We start from the raw sequence: 27571 nt of genomic DNA on the forward strand, positions 1-27571 counted from the left end.
TGCAGTAGTCCTATAATTAAGATTAATTGGACGGGGATTTGTCACCACTAACCTCTTCCCAATAAGTGTCTGCCTTGATTTTATTGGTAATGAAAGAAGAAAAAGACAAATGCATTCTACTTATAATTTGCCAGCTTGGCCCAGAATTAGTCTATGTGTACTTTATCTAATCCATGCCAAGGAACCATACGAGAAAAAGTAAGATAAAATCTAGAGGGTTAGGCAGGGTTCTTAAATGAACCAGAGTCTCATAATACAGCTTTGTTGTGCTGGTTAAAGATTCATAGTAGAATGGTGATATGAATAAATGCATGAGCCCTTGCACATACGTTCAGAACTCATTCCCAATAAATGAAACTCGTGCTTCTTTTGCACTTCTTTATGCTTAGTTGTATAGTGGAACTGCAAAGCTGACTTGCCCTGACAATGAGGTAACGGGTTGCCATACTACATTTTAAAAATAAATCCTGGATTTGTCAAATATTACATTAAATTCCAGTAGCCTTACATGAGTAAGTTTTGTCCATAGACCAATATGTCATTACTGATTTGGGCTTATTTGCTTGACCTTACCTAAACCTGTTGATGCGATTTCCATTTCATATAGGTAGCTTCTAACTCAATTCCATCAAACCACTCCACCAAGCCCCATGATCTTATATTAAAGAACCTTGCTCTTTTCTTTTCTTGAAATGTATGGATACTGTGTTCATGCAAGAGGCTTTTCATGAGGGTCAGGTGGCCCTTCTGAACAATGGGTGGGCTGCTGGGGAAAATGTTGTTCAAAATTGGCCTTGGACCTTAAGGTCAGCTAACTTACAGAAGTTAGCAGGAGGAAAGTTTCTCATCTACAGCCTTTAGTGCCAAGGATCAGACAAAGGCTGTCCACCCCTTAGCAGTCTTTGATTGTTCAAGGACTTGGTTGGAAGACAGCAAGCATACCATGTCCAGCTCTTTCAGCATAATTGAACACTATAACACTATTTTTTTGTAATCTACAAAATGTAGTTGTTTATGCTCAGAGGGATTGTGGACGACTGCTGGAAACCTGAAACTGGCATTCTTCTTTTTCCTAAAATTTGCAGTTATGCAAGTCAAAGTTTATGCTGAACACAGCCGTACTGTGAAACATTACAATAATACAGTACAATTGCCTGCTTTTTAAGAAAGGAGTTTTTTTTTTAGATGAGGGGGTAGTGCCTAAGGAATACCTTTCATAGCTTTTATATCAACTTAATGGAATGCAGAAATGTGTGCAATAAAAATTTATAGTACATCAAACATTTACAGTGAGCACAAACTATATACACATGAAATTGAGTACTAGTGAAATTGAACAGCAAAGCAGTTTACTATTCTAGGTTGCAAGTTTGCTCATTCTCCTCCTAGAAACCTCTCCTCCTGTAAACCAGGCAATTCTGATGGACACTGGGACAGACAGTAGAAGAGAAGAGGAATGCCTTCAAGAGTCTCCAGTGCATGTTTTGACATGTTCTGGAAATGTGTGATGCAATCTGTTTTGGGTTACTTGGGAGTATCTATAGATATTGTTTCAAGTGTGCATGTTTGCCCTAGTGAGAACCTGTTCTGAATAACTACTAACTGTCCGCATCTCGTGTTTGTGCTTTCCTCCAGGACATCAAAATATGTACATGAACATGGATTGGGATAGCTGAGATCATACATTAGTATACTCTTGCACATCTAGAGTAACACTAAAATCAAGACAATGTAGAATTATGTGATATATTAAGAATACTTGCATATCATAAGACATTGGTTCAAGGGCACAGGTGGTACTACCAGGCAGCCTCAAGTGATAATTCTTCTCTTTCCAGAAGTAAACTAACAAATACTGCAGACTCTGAAATACTGTGATGCTCGTCCAATTCTCTGCCCCTACTTCATACCCTCCATGCCTCCTGATTTCCTACTTCCTTTGCTTCTATCAAATCAAATGTACACCTTATTCCTTCATTAGGACAAAGAGTTGTGTGGTCTAGAAGCAAATTCTTTGCTGCCCTTTTTTGTGGGAACAAAGTGTCAATGCAGGCCTATAGGACAAGGTGATTAACCTTTCCCATGTTGCTATCATGTTTTCTTGATGAGATTCGAAGCAACCTCTCTCTGGAGCACAATCCACCCACCCCCTCTCCCACATATTTTTCCTTCCATGGCCATAATGACTAAGACTAGTGGTGCACAGGTCATTTGGTTAGACAAAGCAATATTTCAGCTCTTCTCTTTGCTATTTCCAGTGATAGCATTTGTGATCAGTTTAAAAGACTGGCATGAAAAACAGTGGCTGCCATCATTTTCTTTATCTATGTAAATTCATTTTTTATTATATTCCACACCACTCAAAACCAGTCCCCCAGCTATTTACAATGTAACATAGCTGATATTCTGGCTATAAACTATAAAATAATATCTGAAGTCTATCTATAAGATTATGTAAACACTTCAATGATTACTTGGCAAAAGAGAAGCAGAATCCATTGACATTCAAAGATTTATTTAAACACTGTCAAATGGGACTGACATGTACTGCAGAAGCAGAGAGGTTTGACAAGTGGTCCAATTTATAATTTATATCTTGTGCCAAGCATTCTGGGAGGGTAGTGAACTTTAAGTGGGGAACTAATCATGTTTGCTGCTTAAATATAATGCCTTCTCTACCCTTTTTGGTCAGACCTATAAGGTATCAAAATTTTGTAAAGGATCACCTTTAAAGAAAACATGCACATATCCAAATTAATATGCCTTAAGGTTCTCAACTTGCTATTCTTATTTCTTCCTAAATATAATCAATTATAATTAATTATAAAGTGTGCTGCTGGACAATTTCATTTCATGTCTCTAAGGCTTGCATGTGAATTTTGTGACACCCCATTAAAATAAATGTCACTTTTCAATGCCTTTCCTTCAGCTGTAGGTGAAACATCTTCATTGATTTGCTTCAGGCATCTTGGAAAGATTTATCTTCTGGAGGAGACTTTTGCTGATCTGTAAGTGTCTTAACTGATTGGGGGGGGCAGTTATTGCCCACAAATTATTATGATTGTAAATTTGTTATTTTTTAAAAAACAACACAATATTGATAATAATAAACTGCACTCATATGGGGAAATTTTAAAGTCGTTTTGTTCCTGTTCAAGGATAGTTGACATCCATCTGACTTGGGAGACAATGGAGGGGAAGCCTTTAGGGAGGTGAAGTCAAACTGTTGGAAGGTTACAGCACCTGCTGTGGCAGTAGAGATTATTACAGGAAAGACATGTTTTGTTGCGGCTGGGGCAGATTAAGGTGTCTGGCTGTGCTGTTGCACCATAGCGTTTCTTACCTCTTTTTTGTCTTCTGTCTAATAGCTCTACTCAATTCCAGCCTGAGTGCCAACGCAAAACACTGAAACTGAGCACAGGGAGCTGCTTTATATTGAGTCAAGCCATCTGAGTTCATGTAGCTCACCAACTTGAATAAAATATTGGCGGCGGGGGGGGGGGTAAGCTCTGCCCCACATCATTGATCACGGCGCATGCACACCATTTGAATGGCAATTGAATGGGGGGTTGGCCCTCTCAAATATTTTATGGGGGAGGCTGAAGAGACCTCGGCCTCTAGGAGTTGTCTCCTATGTAGCTCACTGTTGTTTGGACTGATTGACAGTGGCTTTCTAAGGTTTTAGACAGGAGTCTCTCTCAATCTGACCTAGAGGTTCCTGGGACCTTGTAGTAGGCTCTCCAACATCAATACCTCTCAGGAGTCCAGGTTCCCATTTGATAACACAGTAAGTGTAGGTAATTAAAAAGGAGGATTTATTGCAAAAACAGATAGCTCCGGACAGCTCTAACAAAGCCACCAACTCAAGATGACCCTTCTGAAGACTCTCCTGGTTCCTACAGTAGATACTGAACCTTGGCCCTTTACGCCTCTTGTTTTGCTCCCTGTATAGCAGCCCTCCCATTCGCCGACTCTTCAAACTTATTGGATCAGCTCCAACCTCTTCCTGTTCCGAAAGCCTTCTCTGTGTCTGTTTGGCTGTGTCCAGCACACTCTCAGTTGTTCCTTTGGCAACAGGCCATCCAAGGTCAAAGGGGGTTGGCAAAGGCAGCTTTAGCCTCTGCTCAGCCTGCGTCAAATCTAAACCACTCTGTTCCTGCCTGTATTCTGCAGCTGGCTGTAAAGTTCCACTCGGAGCTGGCTCATTCCTGACAATACCATAAAAAGGACTTCAGCACCTGAAACTTATATAAGCTTCCTTGAGAAGAATTTTATAGCAACATACGGACAATCCAGCAATCGGCTGGCATGACCAAAAATGACATTTCTCCTTAATCAGCAATGCCCCTTTGCTACAGCAAAGAAACAGTGCTTGACTACGTCAATTTTGGGACCTGGTGGGAAAGTCTCAATAAAGACTGGAGAAATTCTAACCTCTGCATAAGCAGAACAGATGCTTGATTAACAGGCAATCTGGAGGAGCCCCTAAAGTTTAAACTTTTTTTTAAAAAAAGATTTAGCTAAGAATGGAAACACAAATTAATATGCCGGATCATTGTTTATCAAATCCCTATCACACAAACTAGGCACCTTAATTATTTCTGAATGCCAGACATTTTGCAGTGGAGGTTGTTGTTGTTGTTGTTGTTGTTGTTGTTGTTGTTGTTGTTATTTAGTATTATATAAAAAGCAATATGCCATCTTCTTTTTATAGCTACTTATCATGCCATTATATGAAAATGGAACCTAATTTCACGGACTCCTGATAAATAAACTTCTGGAAAACTTTTTCTGCACTGTCTTGTTAATAATGTCCTTATAGGTGGCTGGACAGAATCAATTCAATTACTTTCCAGAGGTTTATAGCCTAAATGCTGCATTTAAAACAAGTTTCTAAAAATTGAAATAAAATAAACTGAAATGGAATGCCTAAATTCTATTGTAGCTATAAACATTTTCATAAAATGAATGGTGAATGGAAGCTTTGCAAAGTTAAAAGCAATTTTCAAAAGGGCAATGCCACAGTGTACACTTTAACAACACTATTAATATGAATAATGGATTCAGCCTGAAATCATATGCAGGGCAAAGTGGGTGAGGCGATGACCTCCAGAAACGATGTCAAGTGCGTTGCTCAGGTAATGCCCTTGGATGCTGTGGAGTCCATTTTATCACTAATCAGCATAATTAATGGGAATTAATACCACGTAAAGAAGGCAAAGTTTAATGTTTTTTTTTTTCCAGCATGACAAGTAGAGACAAAGACAAAGTCAGAGAGTAGGCTGTATGCCAGGGGACAAAATGACTATTTCAATTGGTACATTATGTTTTCAATTTTTTAAAAAGCTTTTACAGATTGAATCTTATGCTTTGGTCATGTGGGTTTCTCCATTACCCTTTTGAAATTTGCAAGGCAAGTTACTGCAATCAGGAAATAAAAGCACATTTTTACCAATGTTTGAGAGGAAGAGATATAGCAAATTGAGTCGCAAGTACATTCAAGAACTGATGTATAGAATGGCAGGATTGGACTCTCAAGTATATCTTTGTATATTTAATCACTCACTAAGATTGTGAAGCCTGCGGTTGGTTGATGAGGTACTTTTGGGAAATCAATAAATTAGGAATTCATGTGAGGCCATTTCCTCACCCCACCCACTTATGTTTAGGCAGTCAGCAATGACAGTTAGTGTCTTTACAGCTGTGGCACCCTGCCTCTGGAATGTTCCTATGTATCTATGAATACTTTCCTGAGGCAGCTCACTTGGTGCCTTGTTTTTAGCAAATGTGTGAAAATATTTGTACTCATCCACCTTCTTCATCTTTTTAGACAATGATAGTCTGATACTGCCATTGGTTGAGCTCAAAAAGTTTACCTGCAATTTTATTCACCAATATACTGTCTTTTAAATTTATATTTTGTAGATTAAAGGTAAAGGTAAAGGACACCTGACAGTTAAGTCCAGTCGCAGATGACTCTGTGGTTTTGGAGATTATTTTAATGTTATTTTTATTTCAACTTGCCTTGAAAACTTGTTCAGTTATAACCTGGGATTCTGAGGGGACATGCAGACATGAATAGGATTGTGCTATCAACCCCATAAAAATTGAGATGTCTGGGAATAATCTTGGATGCAAATTTCCAGCACATTCACACAGGGGGCTGCAGAGGGCAGGGGAAGAAACTGGAAGTACGGTTGTGCAAGTAGATTTCTGTTACGCAAGTGCGCAGACATCAGTGGGTGTCATCCATAAATGCTGATGTGAATGTATTCAGGAAATGCAAAACACAGGTACAATGCAACTAGCATAATATGAATGGCAAGAGTATAATCCCTTCATTCCTTTCATATGGTCCATTTCATACTTCCTTGTGACAGATGTATTTGCCTTCTGTAGTGTTTGTCGTAGGCACACATTTGCTGTAGCTGTTACCTCCACCTTCTGACGTTAAAGTTACATTGCCAAATAATTTTTTTGGCCTCATCATCTTTGGTTTGCGCTCTCTCTCTCTCTCTCTCTCTCTCTCTCTCTGTGTGTGTGTGTGTGTGTGGCAAATGGGAATAATTTCTCTTCAGAAACCATAACTTGCCTTACAGGGTTTTTGTATAGTTTGAAGAGGAGGTGGGGGGTGGGGAAAACAGGCATTACTCTTCTCAGACTGACAGAAAATCTGCCAGCAGCCACCTGGATGCAGAATGAATCAATTTGTATACTCAATCAGGTACAACAGGAGAAAGTGTTTGGAACACAACATAAATTGTTCGAGAAAAGAATAAGGGCTGTCATTGCCTCGCCTCCTCACTTCCCTAATTCCCTGCCCATCTGCATACAACCACAGATTCATTGTCGCCAGCAGTGGAATAATGTATCTGAAAGTAATACCACATTGTCCCTGAATGAATTTGGTTTCCTAAGATCAGCAGGAGACAGAAAAGCGGCCTGTCTGCATGCATTTCCTACTTACTCATTTGCCATCAAATTCTCTCTCTCTCTCTCTCTCTCTCTGTGTGTGTGTGTGTGTGTATGAGAGAGTCTGTGTCAGGCAAAGGGAGGAGCTGTATCCCTTGGCTCCTACCTTAGTCTGGAAATACCGGTAGATGTTCCTCTCCCCCCCCCACCCCCGAGAAAAGATTTTGGATTGGCATGAATCCTTCCTCCAAACTCTGAAGAGCTTTAACAAGGGTTCTTTATAGAATGCAATAAAAACAAACAGATCCTTAAATTTTAACAAGAGATCCTAGGGACAAGGAACTTTTTTTTTAAGTCCTCTTGGAAATTCACCAGCATTTTCGTATGAATTTTTCTTAATATATACATATTTCTATGCAGTTTGGCCTAACATACACATTTCTGCAAAGCACTTTCCCTTTAAAGAATCCAATAATAATAATAATAATAATTTATTATTATTAATAATAATAATAATAATAATAATAATTTATTTCTACCCCACCTATCTGGCTTGGTATCCCCAGTCACTCTGGGAGGCTTTCAACAGAACATTAAAAACAAAATAAAACTTCAAACATTAGAAACTTCCCAAAACAGGGCTGCCTTCAGATGTCTTCTAAAAGTCAGATAGTTGTTTATTTCCTTGATATCTGATGGGATTGCATTCCATAGGGCAGGCACCACTACCAAGAAGGTCCTCTGCCTGGTTCCCTGTAGCCTCACTTCTCGCAGTGAGTGAACTGGCAGAAGGCCCTCAGAGCTGGACCTCCTTCAGATATACTGGGCCGAGGCCGTTTAGGGCTTTAAAGGTCAGTACCAACACTTTGAAATGTGCTTGAAAATATCTGTATGTTATTTCACTAAGATATGAAATTATACATACACTGTACACTAATGTATGCATTTTTGTGCACGTTACTTGCCTGTAGAACTACAAGTACAGAATTTCAAATGATGGTTGTGTTTTGCTTCACAAATTAGGTAATTAAAAGTGAACTGAATCAAATTTCCTTCCCATCTCTACCTATAAAAAGCTTTTCAGGTATGTGTGCTAGGATGGCACCTTCTTATGTTAGCCTAGATCAGGGGCCGGCAATGTTTTTTTGAGGCCGGTCCAGTCCACTCCCTGGCAGACCTCTCACTGGGCCAGAGCGTGTGCGCCCATGCATGTGCTCAAGCTATTTCCAGTGCTCTTCCGCGTCGGAAGAATGCCAGAAATAGTGTGTGTGCATGCGCATGGGTGCTCCTCCATCCTGGAAGTGCGCCAGGAATAGTGTGCACGCACGCATACAGGCACTCCTCTGGGCGAGGAGCGCCCATGTGCGTGTGCACACACTATTTCTGGCGCTCTCCCAACCTGGAAGTCAGTACCCATGGTGAGGAAAAAAATGGTGCTGCAGAAAAAAAGCACGGAAACCCCACGCCAATCCACGGAATGGCCGTGGGCTGGTTCCAGGAAGCTCATGGGCCAGAACCGGCCCATGGGCCTTAGGTTGCCAACCTCTGGCCTAGATCTCCTATGTGGACATTTTTATTGATGGGGCAAAAGCCAGCTGGCTTGCTTCTCTGTCTCTCCTGTCTCTATACCACAAGTCGAAAGGCTCAGTTCTGGGAACATAATGCAGCCCATCAGACCTCTATCTGGCTTCCTCTCCCCAGGCCACACCCCTCACTGCCTACTTTACACCCTGAGTGTTATTACCCAGCTGAAATATATACAGTACTGGAATTCTGATAAGGCACCCTGATTGTCTAGAGAGCGGTATGCAAGTGTGTGTAGAAACTAGCCTACAGTACAAATTTAAATTTTACATCCTTTTTTTTCACATACTTTTGCTGCTGGCTTTACCCAACACTGCAATGAGGCCCTCTGAAGCTTTCTCAGAAAGGAATGTGCCCCTCAGCTGAAAAAGGATCCTTGACCTGCTCTATCAAGTGCCTTCCCAAATAGTAGTAGTAGTAGTAATAATAATAATAATAATAATAATAATAATAATAATAATAATAATAAATTTTTATTTATACCCCGCCCTTCCCAGCCCAAAACCGGGCTCAGGGCAGCTAACACTAATTAAAATCACAGCAAAAACATAAACACAATCAATTTAAAATAACAGATTAAAATACAAATTTAAAAATTCAATATTAAAACTGCAGTCTCATTTTCAAATAACCCACCAATAAAAGAATGAAGCATAAATATCAAACAGAAACCAACCCAAAGGCCAGGTGGAACAGCTCCGTCTTGCAGGCCCTGCGGAAAGATGCCAAATCCCGCAGGGCCCTGGTCTCTTGTGATAGACTGTTCCACCAAGTCGGGGCCAATACTGAGAAGGCCCTGGCCCTAGTTGAGGCCAACCTAGCATCTTTGTTGCTCAGGACCTCCAAAAGATTATTATTTGAGGACCTTAAGGTCCTACATGGGACATACCAGGAGAGGCAGCCCCCTTAGGTACGAGGGTCCTAAGCCGCAGAAGTTTTATAAAGCAGAGTGAGATGTCCACGATGTGGGCACCTCCTGGTGATTTGAGGGGTGGCTTGGTGACTCTGACTTCTTCCCATTCATAGTGCCTTCTTCACTGGTTTGCTTATATAGTTGAGCTAGCAGCATGTTCCATGTAGCAGATCCATATTCCTCTTTGCTATGGCTTGGGATATCACAGTGCATTAATGACTTGACTGAATATACCCATCTTAAATTATTGAGATAATAAATAGACATGGAAGTTCTACAAGTTCTGTCTGTCCCCTTCCCCCTCCATGTGTGAGTTCAGAGCAAAGATCTTTATCGCTCTGTTGAATTGCTTAGCAACAGCAGGTAAATAAATTGGAGAAGGAAAAGCTAATAAGTTATAATTCATACGTGAAAAGATTGCAGGAGGCTAGTAGCACACTTCTGGTGCAGTTAAGGGTTCATGCGGAGAATTCCATTCTCCCCTGGCAGCAGTTTCAAAACAATGCAATCTACAATGTTTCTAATATGTAAATTGAGCAGTGATCGGTCAAACAGTCTTCTGCTTGGTGATTTGTTGATCTTTTGCATATTAGCCTTCCTAGGAACTTTTGTAAATCATCCCAACACTGAAAACAAGCGATGTGAACAGCTTCTTAATGAATTTATAGTGCAGAATCAATCACGTTAAAAGGAAGGCAAATCTTGAAGTAGTAGCCTAATGCATTTTTTGCAGCCACCCGTCCCTCTCAAAAAAAAACCTCCTCCACCAAAACCCGAAACACCAGGAGATGGGATAAATAATGCTTTTTTCAGAATTCATTAATCAAATTCAAACGTTCATTTGCTTTGACAAATAATCAATTGCAATTCTATGCCTCTGGAGAATTTCCAACTGGATGATTTAATATGGTTCAGTGAATCTGATTTTGTAAATTTGATCCAAAAATATTCAATTAAAATCAGCCACTTTTCTTCCATTGCTGTAGCACAGACATGACACAGCCAACCAATCACAAATAAAACCTTTCCAGCTGGGATTTAAGATTGTCTGTTCAAAGATTCAGTTCACTTGAAAGATTCTTCTAACAGCATGAACTATAATGAAGTTAGGCATAAGTACCTGGATTTAAAAAGATTTGTTCCCACTAGTACCTCAGCTTGGGTTGCGTATATGTGGATGCTCAAAGAATTATTGTGTAGAATCCGTATCAGCAATTTATGTGATTTAAACCCTCTGAGACAAATTTGAAACTTGGGGTTTAGTGTTCAAATGCGTAAAAGCACTGGTCATGTCTCTATGGCAGGCATTCACATGGTCTTGTATCTAAAGGGATTCTGTGATTTTGATAAAAGGAATTCAATTATTCCCTATAGATTTTTGGGCTCATGCTTCTTGATATTCCATCCAATAAACTGTATTTCAGCAATTCCTGGATTGATCCTATCACTCTGTGGGGAGAGTCAAGAGACACATCATAACATGGCTTTCTCGGTGTCCTGCCTGTTATATTTCCACTTGCCTATTTGCATCTATTGAATCACAATCAATCAAATAAAAAAATATGATGAATTAAAGGACCACACACTCAGATATGCCTTTGCAGTCTTATTCATTCAGTACTGCCAACTTATTAATGCACGATAGCATATGTCCTTCTATAAAAATATTACTTAGAAAAATGGATCCCAATAATTACTACAAATTATTTACCTGCAGCCACTGCGACTGGTCACTATGTCCCGATGTCCAGGCATTCACTTTGCCTTGTTTGTCCAGACGAGCTTTTCTAGGTTCCCATGTAAACATATCCATATTGAGTGTTCTGAAGATACTGGAAGCAGTAATCTGATAATCCTGTATATGTCCTGATTTCATCCCCAGAGGTTCAGAGCAACCTACAGAATTTAAGTAAGTTATTTGAGGATATCTATTTAGGCAGTCTATAAATCCAGATGTTGCTTCTCTTATACAAGTGTACAAATCTTACTGTCAGCAATTTGGGAACCTTGGGGCCACGAAGAGTCGGACATGACTAAGCAACTAAACAACAACGAACAATCATTTAAAACTGTAGTTCAGCAATGCATGGGTAAATACTACCGGTACTTAAGAGGATTTGGAAGAGCATTTGAAAACTTTTTGTTTTTTCCCATACACCTTATAAAATGGTAAAGTGGTTGTATGTTTAGCTTTGTGCTTTAGGCAGAATTTGGTGGCATTCCAAGGCATCCCTGGAAATGACTGGATACAAAGAATTAATTTCAGATTGTATAAATAGCAAACAGCTTGTCTAAACCACTTAGCTAAGGCAATTCTGTATTGTCAGCCAGTAGTCATAGTTCATACTGCAGTGCTATATTAAATTTTCCATTAATTTGTTAGTTGATGAACGGTATTAGTATCCATCAGCAAATGATTTAACTGATTTACAGCCTCCCCATTTTAATGTCAAAATCTGGAAAATAAAGCAAGTTATATTTATCTACTATGGGTATTCATTTGTCACCATGATACTCTTTTGCCATGCTACCTACCCATTAAGGAAAATTTATTTTCCAGTGTACTGTACTTATACCACTCTGCTTTCTTTCATGAATCCCATGTCTCTATTTTCCTCAAAGCATCTAAACTTTTGTTCAGGTATATTGAGTTAGAAATGGCATTTTTCAACAGGATTGTGCAGATTATAGATATTATAGCAAAAGAAAGAAAGTCACAGGGGGTCATCTGTTAAAGCAGTCTTGCCAACTCACTATCATGTCTTTCTCTGCAAGCAGAGGTTCTTTGAAGGTTTTTGCATCTTGATCTGACCTTGACCTGACACTAGTTGGAGACCTCTAGTGGAATGATAGCACAGTGTGATCATCACGATAGAATTGATTTCTTTTGATGCCTTTATGAAACACTCTAATGGAACCCAAGGATTTGTTGCTCCAGTTTTTATTTCTTGATGCCTTTTTTTAACTTGAAATTCAGAGTCTTGCATTATGCATCAGCCAAACATGGTTGTGCGCACTGTCCTGGTTCTGAGTGCATAGCCGTAATTAGTTGGGGCCAGAAGTGGTGGGATTTTATGGTGAAATTGTGTTCATTCTTGTATGCTCTGTTTTATGTGTTTTATGTAACCTAAATAATTGGTGATATCTGACAACTGACAAATGCAAATGATAAAATATGAACAAACAAATATATGTATGCAATTCTAATGTTCTACAACAGGAAGCTGTTTTTAATACATACTAGATTATGTGTTAATGTATTGTATTATAGTTTTTGCTATGGTGATAATAAAATTAACTGCAACTGTTACTTATTTCAAATATTTATATTCTGACCATCACCTGAAGGTCCAAGAGCTGAAACACATACTGATTAACAGGACTAACTATAAATAAACATTACACTGTTGTAGTTTATGCTGTGGAGAATGGAAATTTTGCATTGGGAAATCCTAAATCTGAGCAGCACATGATAGCGCAATTTTTGGAGCAAGCAGAACTGAATCAAAATTCTTTTCATGCATCAGATTAGTTGATAGGACCTTGCACGGGAAATGGGCATACCAGTCAAGGAATCTGGCAGCAGTCAGTAATAGGTCGGAATGGTTAAGCTGATACTTCCCAATCCCTATTTAATTTATTGGTTAATTGAAAGATTTTTAAACTGGGTAGACAACTTTGATAAGCCAGGGATGGGAAATCTGCAGTCCTACAGAGTTGGACTCTAGCTGGTCTCAGTTCCAGCCAACATGGTCAATGGTCAAGGAAGATGGGAGTTGTACTCCAGCTCATCTGAAGGTTGACAGGTACTTGTTGATCTAAGCAAGTATAAGGCCTGTTCCTGCGGATTATCAGCCACCATTTCTTGCAATCCCTGTTTCAATGCTAAGCAACACTCAGTTCTTTGGTTCCTTACCAATGAACTTTGGGCTTGTCAAAACTCTGACCGATTGTCAAAATTCTGATTTGATCTATTGCTGGGAAATGAGTCACTGCTTGGATGGCTGTTTACACATCACCACTTACTCTGGCTCCAGTGCCCTCCCACCTCTGGCACACAATGTTACCCACAATGCAGAGCTATCTTGTAGTTTATTGAGACATACTGCTGTTTGATTGGTCTCCCCTCAAACTAGCTTCAAACTTCAAAGCCACATTCACTTTGGAGTAAAGCTGAGGTGTGTGCATTTGAGACAGCCATTGGTGACACTTCATGAATGTGTGATGCTGGGGCGTGGAAACAAAGCAGGTAATGTGCATTGGATGAAGACACCCCCACCCCCTCTATGGTGTGTATAACAGCATGCAATCACAACCTGCAACACAGCAGGGAAAAATAGCCTACCTGTGTTTTAAGCCACTAATGTGTCTATAGCCGAATATTGCCCCCCTTTTATGGCATCTCTCTTCCCCCACCCTACACTTGCTTTACCCAAAGGTTGTGAGTGGTGAAGCAACATCTTTTTGTATTTCTGAAGTCTGCTATTTGTAGGTTTTCTAAGGGCTGCTATTGATTTTCAAGGGCATTTCTCCTTGGGAACTGCATTTCATTTATAGCATTTCTCCAGATTTAAAAAAAAAAAAAAGCTGAAACATTCTGAGCCAGACTGAGACTACAAAGGTAGCAGTGATATGCACAGACAGTAATATGTGAATTTAAAATGCTGAAACTCCTACACCACCTACAATTTAAGTGACTATGAAGCCAAGCTGAAATGGTAAAGAAATTTAATTGAACTTTTTTTTTAAGCTCTCTGTTGCCTAAGTCCAGGCAAACCACTGTAAAGATCCTCCAGTCAGCAATTTATCGAGTCCCTTTATACAATCAATTCAAGAACCCAACAATAAATAACTTAAAACATAAAGGTTTATGCTATTTTTAAAAAGATGGTAGTCCATTAATGACAAGAACCTCTTGAAGCCAGCTGTTCTGAAATCAAAGTGTGTGGATATTTATTCATTCAAGGATGTACAAAGTGTAAGGACTAAATTTAGACTGTAGCTGCATCCTTGGGGTTTATATTGCAATGGCATGGGACATAAGGAAATATCATTTAATTGCTTCAACTGTCCCACACCAGTAAATCGTATCTTATTCTGACATACAAATGGCATTTTACTGAACCTCATGCCAGCTACGATGTTGCTGGCCTCCAGCTTCAATGAGCTCCAGCCTGCATGGCCAACGGGCAGGGGTGAGGGGACTGCAATAGCTTGACAGAACTCTTGAGGAATGCTTGATATATTATGCTTGTGGGTGTACACCTTAAACCTCTTACATGCGTGTTTGTAAAAGTATGTCTTAAATTGTGCTTTCAAAGAGTTATATAGTGATAAGGGGAAATATATATACTAGGAAGCCAGAAATGGCCATAGCTCCTTGCTATATATATTTACAATCAAAACTACAAGTTAACTGCCATGTAGTATTTGTTCCATGGAAATCAATAGGATGTAAAAGTTTTTTAAATTCCCATTGATCTTATTTTCCTTAGCTGTGTTGAGCACCTTTGCAAGATATAAATTTAGACAGGAAATAACTTTAGTAAGTAAATAAAGAGGCCCTATTATGAACTGAGACTCTCTATTGCCTTTCATCCCAAACAAAGTTAGATAACCAGAAGCTAAAGAACATTCATTCATCCTTAAGCTTAATTGTACTTATGTTCCAGCAATTGTTCTAGAGAGCCTGAGCACCATGACACTTCAGAGGTATAATGACCTTGAAACAAGATGAGGCCCCTGAAATGGATTCACTTAGAAGCTTTCACAGTTCTTTGAGCAAAGCAATTCCTAGTCATTCTGGCAAGGACTTATTCTAAATTGTGCTCCTATGGATGGGAGACGCCACAAGAAGAAAATCTAATACACCAAAGCACCTGGACACAATTTTCTATTTACTTTCGAATCTATCTGTATTGGAAGAGGGCCACAGTGAGATTAATGCATTAACTTTTCATTTTGGAACTTGGTTTTGTTGTCACTCGAGGACCAAGAATTATGTAACACGGGCTCCTTTGATATATTGCTAGTGCCCTGGCTGGCTGTTTGTACAGTAAGAAGGCAGTCATATAAAACATAATCTCCAAACAAATTTACTGTAGCAGTTGCCATATGAAAATAATGCTGGTACTTTGACAAAAAACGGAGAATTTTATGTGTTTCATTGAAACTGCAAGGGAATGAAGCTTTTGTGCAAAAAGGAGCTGGGTCAGGCTTTACATTTTTCTGCTGTGACCCTTCCACACAAAAAACTTTGAAAGGGTTGATATTGGCTCCACTAGTTCATTTACTTCTGCTACAAGGCACAATGAAGGATTCTGTTCGAAAGCAACAAAACAAAATCAAATCAAATCTCATCAAATGCAACCAGGCTCAGCAGCAGACCTAATTTCACCTGGAAAGTTCTGGAAATGCAGTTAGAAAACTCTTGCAAGCCTCAAGTTTCTTATAGCCTACAGTCTCAATAAGCTGCATAAAGTAGAAGTTACTGACTCGTGACCCAACAGAGAATTCTGTGACTGCAAAAGCCTACATGGCAGGTGCGGTTTTCAAAGTGCTGTAATATCAGAAGATGCACCTGATAACCCTCTCTATGCTACCCAGTTATTAAAAGTAGTAAAGCACAAACAATTCAAAACCAGGTGTGTGTCTTTTTAAATGGTAATCAAATATAAATTTGTGGGGTTTGGGAAGAGAAAGAAGAGGGGAGGGGATGTAGATAAGGGGAGGCTACCATTTCAGGTGTATGCAAACATCTCAAACACCAGCTAATTCTAGTAAATAAACAAACATATTTGCCATTTGAAGTATGTACATAGTTGTAGATAAATTCATAATGTTCTTAGGTATTGCTAAAAGTGACTTTTGTTGTTATTATAAGTATTGCAGGAACATACCTGATAATTCACAGCCAAGAAGTTCCATTCGCAAAGTGCAATGCCTTCTACAAACCTGAGGATATAATCGTATGTACTGAGATTTTATTGGTGGGGTGAAAGAATTTGCGTAAGGTGTATTATTATCCACGTTCCCACGGAACACCTATGACAAAACACAACAGATTGCAAAATGCATTTGAATGGCAATATGGGCCAATAAAGTTCATGATTACATACAATTATTTAGTGTCAACAGAAGGTCTGCTGTCCTCATTTGATAGATGCGGCAGGGGTAAAACAAAATGCAACTGAAGATGGGTGAATACAGGCAACCAACCATTAAGAGGTAACTTTGAAGCAGTCATGTGGAAGCGGGGAATATCCTGCCAAGTAGTGGTGAGAATTGTACCATTCCTTTGTTTTCCTGGATTTCTAATTGGTGGGACATGCATATTTATATACCTACCTTGGAAAGTTCCACTCAGTAAATAGTTGTGTGTACACATTCATTGGTAAATAGTGGAACTGGAGTAGGGATAATGTGTGACAGGGAAATAATAGCTCTTTTCGCAGCAGTAGTTTAGTTTGGATAAGGCCCTTAAGCAGAGCTGTCAAGTTTCGGATTTAAAAATAAGGGATCAGCAGTCTCACCTATCCCGGGGACAGTCACATGTCAGTGGTGGGCGGAGCCAGAAACAAAAGTGGGCGGAGCAGCAATGTAAACTCCAAGCGGGCTCGGGCTCGGAGCGGAGCAAAGAGGAGGGCAGCCATGTGCTCTGCGCAATGGAGCCCCATCGTCGTCTTGTCTGATCCCATCAAAACAGGACAGGAAGCAGCAGCTGCTCAAAGGCACCCAGGCTCCGCCCGCCAGCTAACCCTATTGGCCGGCTGAGGGGCTCGGCGGCAACAGATAGGGGCTGATGCAGGGGGAGGAATACACCCCTCTGTAAGCATGGGAAACAGCTCCCACTTACTTTGAGGGCTGAGGCTTTTCTCTCCAAGTAGGCGAGGTCTTCCCACCCAGTCCCTGGCCAGCAGGGGAGGAGCTGCTTCCATTAAAAACGAGAAATTTAAGGGAAATAAAAAATAAGGGAGAGCAGTGGGAAACTGCTTAAAATAAGGGAGAATCCTGGGGAAAACTGGATACTTGACAGCACTGCCCTTAAGCAGGGCTGGGAATCATTTTAGTACAGTATATTAAGGATCTGAAACCTTTACAGGCACAGAGGTTAACATACCTCGGTGGTTCAAACTACACATGACATGAGACATTTGAGAATGGATATCCCAATAAACTTTTTAAATTTTAAAAAAGTGGGGGAGAAATTTGGATGTGGGCCATGGTGCAAGGGGAGTACAGTGGTACCTCAGGTTACAAACTCCGCTAACCCAGAAATAACGCTTCAGGTTAAGAACTTTGCTCCAGGATAAGAACAGAAATCGTGCTCTAGCAGTGTGGTGGCAGCAGGAGGCCCCATTAACTAAAGTGGTGCTTCAGGTTAAGAACAGTTTCAGGTTAAGAACGGACCTCCAGAACAAATTAAGTTCTTAACCCGAGGTAGCACTGTACAACCCTTTCCCCCTGTACTACAGACCTGATCCAAATTGCTCCTCCATCCCCACAACTGCTTTAAAAATATAGAGGGGAGAACATATAGGCAAAGTTTGGAGCGCTAATAGTGCCCTGGGAGACTGGAGCAGTGGAATCTGGATTAGGTATCCTTGCTGCAGGGATGAAGGACTTGCTCTGTCTCCTCTCCCCCCTTGTGATAGCCCCAATCCAAACCACTCCCCCAAATGTTTTTACGAGAAGAGAAATTGTGTTGAGACATAATTTGTGTGTCTGCCCTTCTACAAATGTCTTCTTAAGAGTTACGTGGAATGGGCTACTTTGCATTTAGGGTTTTTTAATTTTTTAAAATAGTGTCTGCAATAGTTTTTGCAGTATGATATGCTGGGCTGCTGAAAGAATATTGTCCTTTCGAGGGTTAACCAATTGCCAACGTAACAAAACTAAATGGAGAGCAGACAAGTAATTACTAGTCGGCTAATTAAAATGAAAAGCATTTAAATATAAGAAACAGAATTATTATAGCCTTGTATTGCTATATTTATAAAACAATCAAAGTAGAGGAAAGTCTTACTCAATGCAAAATGTCAATTTATTCCAGTATTTCCCAGAATAAAATCTACCAAGGGAAAAAAGTCTCAATAAACCCACTTTCTGCTATAAGGCAGTAAAATTCCTTCACTAAATTGCTATTTAAAATGCTTTTATACTGATGACAATGACTTACCATATCTTCAGTTGTGCCTTTCACTTTGTATGTTGCCCATAATTTCCCATCATTACTATATGCAATTTTGTATGATTTTATATATTCTGGGCTTCCGATTCTCTTGGCACCTTGAGTTATAACACCAGTGATTCTCATCTTCCTCTGCAGGTTTATCTGAAATTATAATAATGTGTTATCAGTGACCACCAATGGTGGGATGATTGGTATTATGATGCTTCATTTAGTTTTTTGGTAAAATGTCTGCTTTGGCTGCATTTCTCTAATATACTGAATTTCCTTCTGTCTGAGGCTTCATTTGGGCTAGAGATTAGCCCTAAAAGATAGAACAGATAGAGGAGATTAGATACTAAAGCAGGGATGGGGAAACTGTGGCTCTGCAGATGTTGCTGGAATTCAACTCCCATCAGCCCTAGCCAGCATGGCCAAGGGCCAGAGATGACGGGAAGACTAGTCCAGCAACATCTGCAGGGCCACAGGTTCCACACACCTGTACTAAAAGATAACAATCTTTCTGACGATGTTTTTCGGTTGCAAGTAAATAAATGCAGGGACAGGAAATAATATAGAACAAAATCTCTTTTACAAGTTGATTTCCAGTCTGGCAATCAGGTTCATGTTGTGCTTGCTGGTATTAGTCTTGGAATTTGCTGTTTAATCTCATTTCAAGGGGGGGAAAAACCAAAACAAACAAACATAGCATGCAAAAATGCATTATGTCCCCTACGAGATGCAGGACGGCTTAAGAAACACAACTCTCTGTGCAAATCATCATACACCAAGGAACCCCAATGTGTTCATTACTGACTCCCTGGGTTCAATGAGACAGTGAGGGGGGTAGGGGGCAGAATAAAGACCTAAGGGTTGAAAAGGGCCGGAGGTGGGAAAGAAGTTTATGATGTACAGTATAGTGCAAAAAAATAATAATCAGGAACTATGAGCCTCAAAAATGTAGCTCCAGCATGTATGATGATGATGATGATGATGATTTAAACTTCTGTAACGCCCTTGACCCAAGGATCACACGGTTTGCAATATAAAAATACAAAAATACACAGCGTAATAGCAAGCAAAACAATACTCCCCACAATACCTCCCCTGTACAGAATGTACCTCGCTTGCCAATGAGGAATTTCTGTATTTAAGAGATATTTTACTTTTTACTAATTTATTACCGTAATTGATGATTAATACATTGAGATTATAGATACATATTTCTTGACTATGAGCCCAAGGATTTGGATTGGTGTTGATTACAACTTCATAAGCTCATTAAGCAGCCACTGACGTGCTTAGGAAACCCTGGTTTGGTGCTGCATTGTGGAGTTCTCCCATTCAGTGTTCTCCTTAGTCAGCCATGTCTTCCTCCCTGATCACTGCCAAGCTTCAGGGGCCCTTCTGGGGGAGGCATCATGACACCCTGACTGCTCTCCCCTCTCTGCTGGCAGTTTCTCCCTTCCCACCCCACTTCTGCTGCCCTGGACATTCTACTTCCTCCATTAGAGGAAAGGAACATTAGAAATGGCCCCTTTCTCTCCCCTGACATTAAAATATTTACAGTTCGGGTCAGGCAGTCTGATGAATTGTTCAGAGAAGTGCCAGCCAAACCTACAATCTTCATTGTCCGAGAGTGCCAATGAGCTGCCCACCTAAGCCCTCATCTACTGCCACTATTTCTGGCAATTTTGAGGACCTCATGGTTTGGGACCCTGAATTTATATTCCAGCCCTAATGGCACCAAATTGGATGCATCATCCTCATCATCGTCATCGGAATACATTCCATTGGGAGGACAACTGTGCCCTTCAAAGGTGGTATATCTCTCACTTAATAAAATAAAACAAATATTCCATTCTATGACCTGTGGACATGCTCAATACTCATTGGGCCATCCTGCCAAAAAATAAATAAATGTATGCATGTTTGCAAATCTTTGGGTTTCTCCAACCCTGTTGATATCTCCCTTTTGTGTGTGGATGTTGCCACTTTAACTGCAAAATGATCTACAGTAAGATCTGAACCTTGGAAATAAAAAATAAAAAATTCCTTCCAGTAGCATCTTAGAGACCAACTAAGTTTGTTCTTGGTATGAGCTTTCGTGTGCATGAACACTTCTTCAGTTACACTGAAACAGAAGTCACCAGACTCTCATATATAGTGAGGGAGTGGGGAGGGGTATTACTCAGAAGGGTGGTGGGAATGGGTGATTGGCTGATAGGTGTGGAAAACCTGTTGACGACTGTTAACGACTGCAATTGGTCTTACAGGAAAAAGCAAGGGGTGAGATGGCTAAAAATAGCTTTGTCATGTATAATGAGATAAGAATCCAATGTCTTTGTTCAGACCAGGTCTCTCCATGGTTTTAAGTTTGGTAATGAGTTGCAATTCAGCAACTTCTCTTTCCAGTTTATTTCTGAAATTCCTTTGTAGTAAGACAGCTACTTTGAGATCTTGTATAGAATGTCCTGGGAGATTGAAGTGTTTTCCTACTGGTTTCTCTGTCTTGTGATTCCTGGTATCAGATTTATGTCCATTTATCCTTTGGCGCAGGGTTTGGCCTGTTTGTCCAATATAGAGAGCTGAAGGGCACTGTTGGCATTTGATTGCATACACAATGTTGGAAGATGAGCAATTAAATAGTCCTGAGATGGTATGTTTGATGTTGTTGGGACCAGTAATGGTGTTGTCCGGGTTTATGTGGCAGCAAAGTTGGCATCTGGGTTTATTGCAGGCTCTGGTACCAGTGTCCATGTTGAGTCCTGTTGTTGTATTATTGTGGGTGAGGAGTTGTTTAAGATTGGGTGGCTGTCTGTAGGCGATGAAAGGTCTTCCTTCCCAGAGCTTGAGAAAGAGAACTGTCATTGTCTCGGAGAGGTTGTAGATCTCTGATGATGCGTTGCACTGTTTTAACTTGGGAGCTGTATGTGACTACTAGTGATGTTCTATTATTTTCTTTTTTGGGTCTGTCTTGCAGCAAGTTCTCCCTCTTTTCATGTTATTCACAGAGGAAAATACGCTATCTATTAATAATCCAGCTTCTGCTGATGAATATAAGGTTCCAAAGTAACTCACAAACAGTGTTTTTTCTGGGGGTACGCATACCCCTAAACATTTTGTGAATCTAAGTTTGGCCTCATTGAGGGGCAGTATTTCAATATGAGTAGGAAAATGAGAGTACCCCTAAATATTCTTTAATAGGAAAAAGCACTAGTCACAAAAGAAACAAAGCCATGTTTTCCAGATATGTGGAGAGCACAATTGGTTACTTGTCTACGTAAATACACATTTTTCTCCATGTAAATATGCTTGGGTCTCATTGTCTCACTGGCTGGATGATGCATGACAAAATAATAATGGTTCTTCATACGTTCTATGCAATAAAAATTGGAAAATTCTTCTAGTTTATATATATATATATATATATATATATATATATATATAACTCCGCAAAACAAAGTTACCAGTAGCTGATTATGGCTGGGAATCAGGACTCTCTCTTATTTCCCTCCGATGATTAAATCTATTCTGCACTACATTTTGGAGCAACCAAACAAGTAAAAATGTAAATAGTCTCACAGGGTTAAAAAAATAACACACGGTTAAAAGTTTGTGTTTAGCTATTTCAATGAAATGCCTTCTTTTTCTCTGCAAGTGAAAAGAATGCAAATGGTGTATGTTTCATATTCACCAATACACAAAGGTCGTTTGATTTATGACCCATAAGAAATAATACGTTAGATGATTGGTTATCCAAACAAAGCATAATTATTCCTAAATTCCCTGCCAGCTCCTTTGACTTCTGGGAATAAATTAACCTAAATTTAAAAGTTTATGAAGGAATGGGAAGGAGAAAATTCTGGCCATGCCTTTTCCAATATTGATTTTTAAAGAAGTAATACATTTTCAACTATGTTTATTGTTTGCTGCTTATTGTTTATATAGCTTATTTTCCTCCTTGTAGCATAATTGTTTTTAACATCCCTGCCACAAATAATTTGAATGGTAACAGTTAACAGAATCATGCAACTGTTTCAGAAACCCTGTTGTAGCAATGGGTTTTGAACAACATTCCTAGCAAAGTAGGCCTACTGTTGTATTAGAGCTCCTCTTCTTCATTTATCGCCGAAACAATGAAAGATAAGTGCCTGAATTGGATAGAAAGTTGGGAGGAGGCATTTAATTTAATCCTCACATCCCATCTCCTGATTTCTCTCAATTTTAGCCAAAGCAAACACCCACCCACCCACAAACAAGTAAATGTGTAATTCTATATGTGTCTACTCAGAAGTAAGCTCTGATGAGTTCAAATGGATTTACTTACAGGTAAGTGTATGGGATGGGCTGTGGGGGGTACCTCAAACTCACCAAGAACAGTCCGACCCTGTTGAAATGAATATGGCTTACACTGGGGAACAATTTGCCCTTCCCCATTACCTTTGAACTTAGTTCTGCAAAATCTTCTGTACAATTAACTATATCTAAACTTGTTGTATCTCTCCTTTCCCCACCACTGCCCAGCCAATTTAAGACATGAAGTCCCAAGGAAAGCAAGCTTACAATGCAACTTTAGACAGATCTGCTCAGAGGTTAAGTGCCACTTATTCCAATGAATCTTACTCCCTGGGCAAGTGTGTATAGGATTTATGCAGTAATGGAGGTTGATTTTAAGCATTACAGGGATTACGAAATCCAGCACTTCAGTAGGTGACTTCACTGGGGGGGACGGGACAAGCTTGCTTAAGTTTGCCATCCTGTATCTACCTGCCTAGGAGTATGCCTCTTTGCAATCAGTGGGATTTACTTTTGACGACTGCACTGTAAGATAGTATATGAAGTGCATTTAATAAATTCTTGTGACTAATGTGAGCCTGGGAAAGTACTCGGAATATGCACATAGAGTTTGAAAGGGGGAAAATAGGGTGATGAAATATGAATATAACAATCCAACAACTGAGAATCCCAGTGGCTGCATATAGCACTGTTGTGTACACACCAAGTCTTCTGAGGCCCTTCTTCAAACTACACCTCTAAACCCTACTAGAAGCCTGTACATCAAAGTGAATGAACCTCTGGAGCAAGCAAGCATCCATGTGGCATAAGAAGCTGCAGTTATAACAGCAAATCTGGGGGGGGGGATGGGATGGGAAGGATAAACGCCCAATGCCTGAGCCAAGGTCTCGCTACATCTGAATATTAATAAAGTTGTGGCCAATTTAATCCCATAGAACATTGTCACGTGTCATTATTTCCCTCAGGGGCTGCCCGGGGTTCGGGGAACTCCGCCTGGCCACGCAAATCTATTAGGCAGGGTAAAGGTAAAAGTAAAGGGACCCCTGACCATTAGGTCCAGTCGTGTCTGACTCTGGGGTTGTGGCGCTCATCTCGTGTTACTGGCTGAGGGAGCCGGCGTACAGCTTCCAGGTCATGGAGCCAGCATGACTAAGCCGCTTCTGGTGAACCAGAGCAGCACACAGAAACACCATTTACCTTCCCACTGGAGCGGTACCTATTTATCTACTTGCACTTTGACGTGCTTTCAAACTAATTCACCGAAGATTAGAACAACAGATTTGAACAAAGAACCCCCAAGAATGAATATTATGCTGGTGAAATTTTGGTCTTGCACACAGAGGCAAAGTGTTTATAAGGAAGGCAGATATTCTGCAAGCTTCATTATTTGTACGAAGAAGCCTTGCCATTTCAACAGCACTATGGAATGAGACTTAGTGCCACATGTGGAAACAATGCTATTATTTCACAGATTGTGTTCTACCACCATTTCCAGGCTTTAACACCACTATCTGAGGAGTCAAATGGATTTAGCAGAAGGTCCCTGACTTCTGCAAAAGCAACATTCGATTAATTAAATCCTTACTTTCTCATATACCGGTACTTTCACAAATGGAAAGATTAACATACTAGGGCTGAAACAAATATTTGCAAATATTTGAAATGTGGTAAATCTTCCAGTTTAACCTGGTTATTTCAAGCACAGGAATACTGTAACAGTAATACTGTATTTAAACTTTTTTCAAAAAATAAAATAAAAAAGAGTGGTTATCTTCTTATACACAGATGCCGAGTTTAGCATGTAAGGTAGAGCTGGCTGCCAGCCAGACTATTAAGATCTGACTTGTAATTTTGGCCCTGGGATTTGGGAATCACAGGAGACTTGTTAGCTTGCTGAATAATTTATTCCAACAACCAGCAAATATGTAAAATATAGGAGTTAAACATTCACATGGAATCCTAAACATGGAATCCATTCTCTCCAGGTATTATTCACAGTCCGATTTTTTTACCTATTATGGACAGTGCAAATGGAGAAAAGTGTATCTCACCTTTTCTTCCATTTTAGGAATGAAATTCTCTATGGGCAGCAGATTGCTATGGCTCTTCACCCATTATATTTTTGTTTCATTTATCGTGGTCATATATATATATTTCTTTTTACTAATGCTCCCCCCAAACGTATAAACACAGGAACTGCAGACTTTAGGCATTGGTCTTCTGTGTTCAATGAACATGCAAGTGGGGAGAGTGAGGGTGAGAGCACTAGCTTAACTTCTCCATCACCCTCCATGAGTTGGAGGATATGCTGAAGACAGAGAACAGAGTAAATGAATACATCATACAGAAGTCAGAGAAGAACCTTCACCAATATTTAAGAAAGAGTAGCTGTGCATCCTTTGAAGATGGCATTAGACAGAGCAGGCACACATACACAGGTCTGTATGGTCTTTCCCACTATGGTTAGAGGTATTATATTCCTGTCTAAATTATACTAATTTTACTGTGCTAACTTGATGTTGTCAAGATAAGGGGAGGAAGCCACAATGTTGAGGAAGCATCAAACATGCCAAATGGACCCAAGTGCACCAGCACATAGATCAGCACCAAACAATTTGGAGCCTCCATTTTAATTTCTCATGATGCTCTGAAATGATTCCACATTGGGGCATTGTAAGAAATTAACATGGAGCTACAAGCTTCCTGGCATGGGAGCTTCAAGTCAGGCCCCAGCCCTATTGGGGCCCCGAGCAACTGCCTGAGGATGCTACATTCTGACGCCAGGGCTGATGCTCTACTGCTTCTGCTGGTACTAGGCAGAGCAGTATTATCCTTTGCTGAAACTCAAAAATGCTGCTCTTTTCAATCACAGGCTGCTGTGTACACAGTAAATGTGGAGATATGCAGACCTACAGTTGTGGGCATGTTTTGATGAGACAGCTTTCATGAGACAGCTACAGACATTCCTGGATTGGGATAATTTGATCACAGTTGTCTATCCCCACGATTGGATTACTGCAATGTGCTCTATGTAGGCCTACCCTTGGGGCTGATCTGGAGGCTGCAACTGGTGCAGAACACAGAAGCTAGGTTGCTTGTAGGGTCACATGACCACCAGTATATAAACACCCTGCTTGTGGGATTTGCACAGACTGCTACTGGGCCAAGTTCAAGGTCAACATATAAGGCCCTCTGCAGTTCAGGAACAGGTTATTTGAGAGACTGACTATATTATCCCTGATATACCCAGTAGACCCCTGTGGTTTGAGATTGTCCTGCAAGTTCCAAAGATCTCAGAAGCAAAGTCTGCAGTATCTTGGAGCAGGGCTGCCATATTCTGTGGAATAGCACTACTCTCAAGATAAAACAGGCACCTACTATCTACAATTTTCAGAAAGAATTGAAGACATTTTTGTTCTGTCTGGCTTTCCCAGCTGGATGAACTGATTAGTGTCATGAGAGCCGATTTTGTATGGCTTTAAATATACCCGGTGTGTTTGTGTGTGTGTGTGTGTTTTCAACTGTTTTTTGCTATGTTTATTATACATCACCTTGAGATGGCTGTTTAGCAGTAATAATAAACTAGCGACTAGAACTGGATCAGTGCCTATATGTTTTATTCTGCTTCAGAATGAAAATATCACAAAATTCTGCTTTTTCTTTTTCTTCGCTTTATCCTAAGGGCTCAACTCATTTGGTTTTCACTGGGAAAAATCACTTTATGCCTCCGAGAGTTTACAGAATTAGACAGACTGAAAACTTGCTTGGTTTGTTTCTTCTTCTTATTAAGTTATTATTTTAGTCCCAAAGGTAGTTGCTGTGAATGCTATTAATGGAAAGATATGAATTATTCAGCTACTGGCATGTTTAAACGTCAGCTTCCACACAAAGCCCACAATCAGCCTCCTGTTTTACAGAATTCTACAGTCACTTAAATTGCATTTAATTTACAAAGTATTGATTATAAGCTTAACTATGTTTAGCAAAAGGATAATATTAATTACTTTATTCCTTGGCATATACTTTACATGATTAAGTTCTTCTATGCCATTTCCCAGCATTTTCAGGCTAAGAATGTGGGGTGAGGCAGAGAGATATACACAACCAGGAAAAAAAATGTGAGCAGTACAAATATTCAGATTAAGCTATTAAAAAGGGTTGCTTTGTTCCAGTGAGGAGACAGGCTCAGAGGAGTAATACACAGGAACATTTGGTTTTTTCCAATTTCTTTTTGCTTTTTGCTTGTTTTTAACCGTTTTTGATTTTCTTATTTGGCTTTGTGTTTATATATTCAGGGTAGGGGGGGCATATTTCAAAGTTCTGGGATAGCTATACATCAACTTTTTATATACAAGTGTGGCGTTCACCCAAACTTCGGATTGGCATAGAAGGTGTTAAAAGGGAATAACCAGTAAGAACCTTGAGGGGGCGGAGTTATGTGGGCTATATAAACCCCTCCCGGGGAAGGAAAGGGGTTCTTTAGGTCTTTAGTTCTTTGGTCTGGGGTTCGTTGGTTCTGTGGGTTCTTTAGTCTTGAGTCTTTGGGGCTTGTTGTGGATATTGAGAGGTTGGAAGAAGGGTGGCAAGGGAAGGAGTAGGAACAGGGGATGGGAGAAATCGTTGGGCACTGTTGTTAACAAGAACACAACCAAGAAAGTACTGTTTATCCAGAAACCATATGCTTATGTACTAAA

General features: G+C 40.0%; 1 protein-coding gene across 2 annotated transcripts in view; it reads right to left on the reverse strand.

The window, feature by feature from the left end:
* Positions 1 to 27571, reverse strand: part of EDIL3 (EGF like repeats and discoidin domains 3) — a 227190-nt gene that overhangs the window by 28948 nt on the left and 170671 nt on the right. The window contains exons 7-10 of one of the 2 annotated variants that reach the window (XM_033164254.1): positions 18588 to 18743; positions 16309 to 16453; positions 11121 to 11305; positions 10746 to 10858 (exon numbers count right to left, since the gene is read on the reverse strand). In XM_033164254.1, the coding sequence (XP_033020145.1) occupies positions 10778 to 10858; positions 11121 to 11305; positions 16309 to 16453; positions 18588 to 18743 (567 nt within the window). In that variant the 3' untranslated portion in view covers positions 10746 to 10777. Of the gene's footprint in view, positions 1 to 10745; positions 10859 to 11120; positions 11306 to 16308; positions 16454 to 18587; positions 18744 to 27571 lie in introns of those variants that run through there. The other variant, XM_033164253.1, reaches the window with a different exon arrangement.

This window comes from Lacerta agilis, chromosome 11 (genome assembly GCF_009819535.1).
Source record: "Lacerta agilis isolate rLacAgi1 chromosome 11, rLacAgi1.pri, whole genome shotgun sequence".
NCBI classification, from domain to species: Eukaryota; Metazoa; Chordata; class Lepidosauria; order Squamata; family Lacertidae; genus Lacerta; species Lacerta agilis.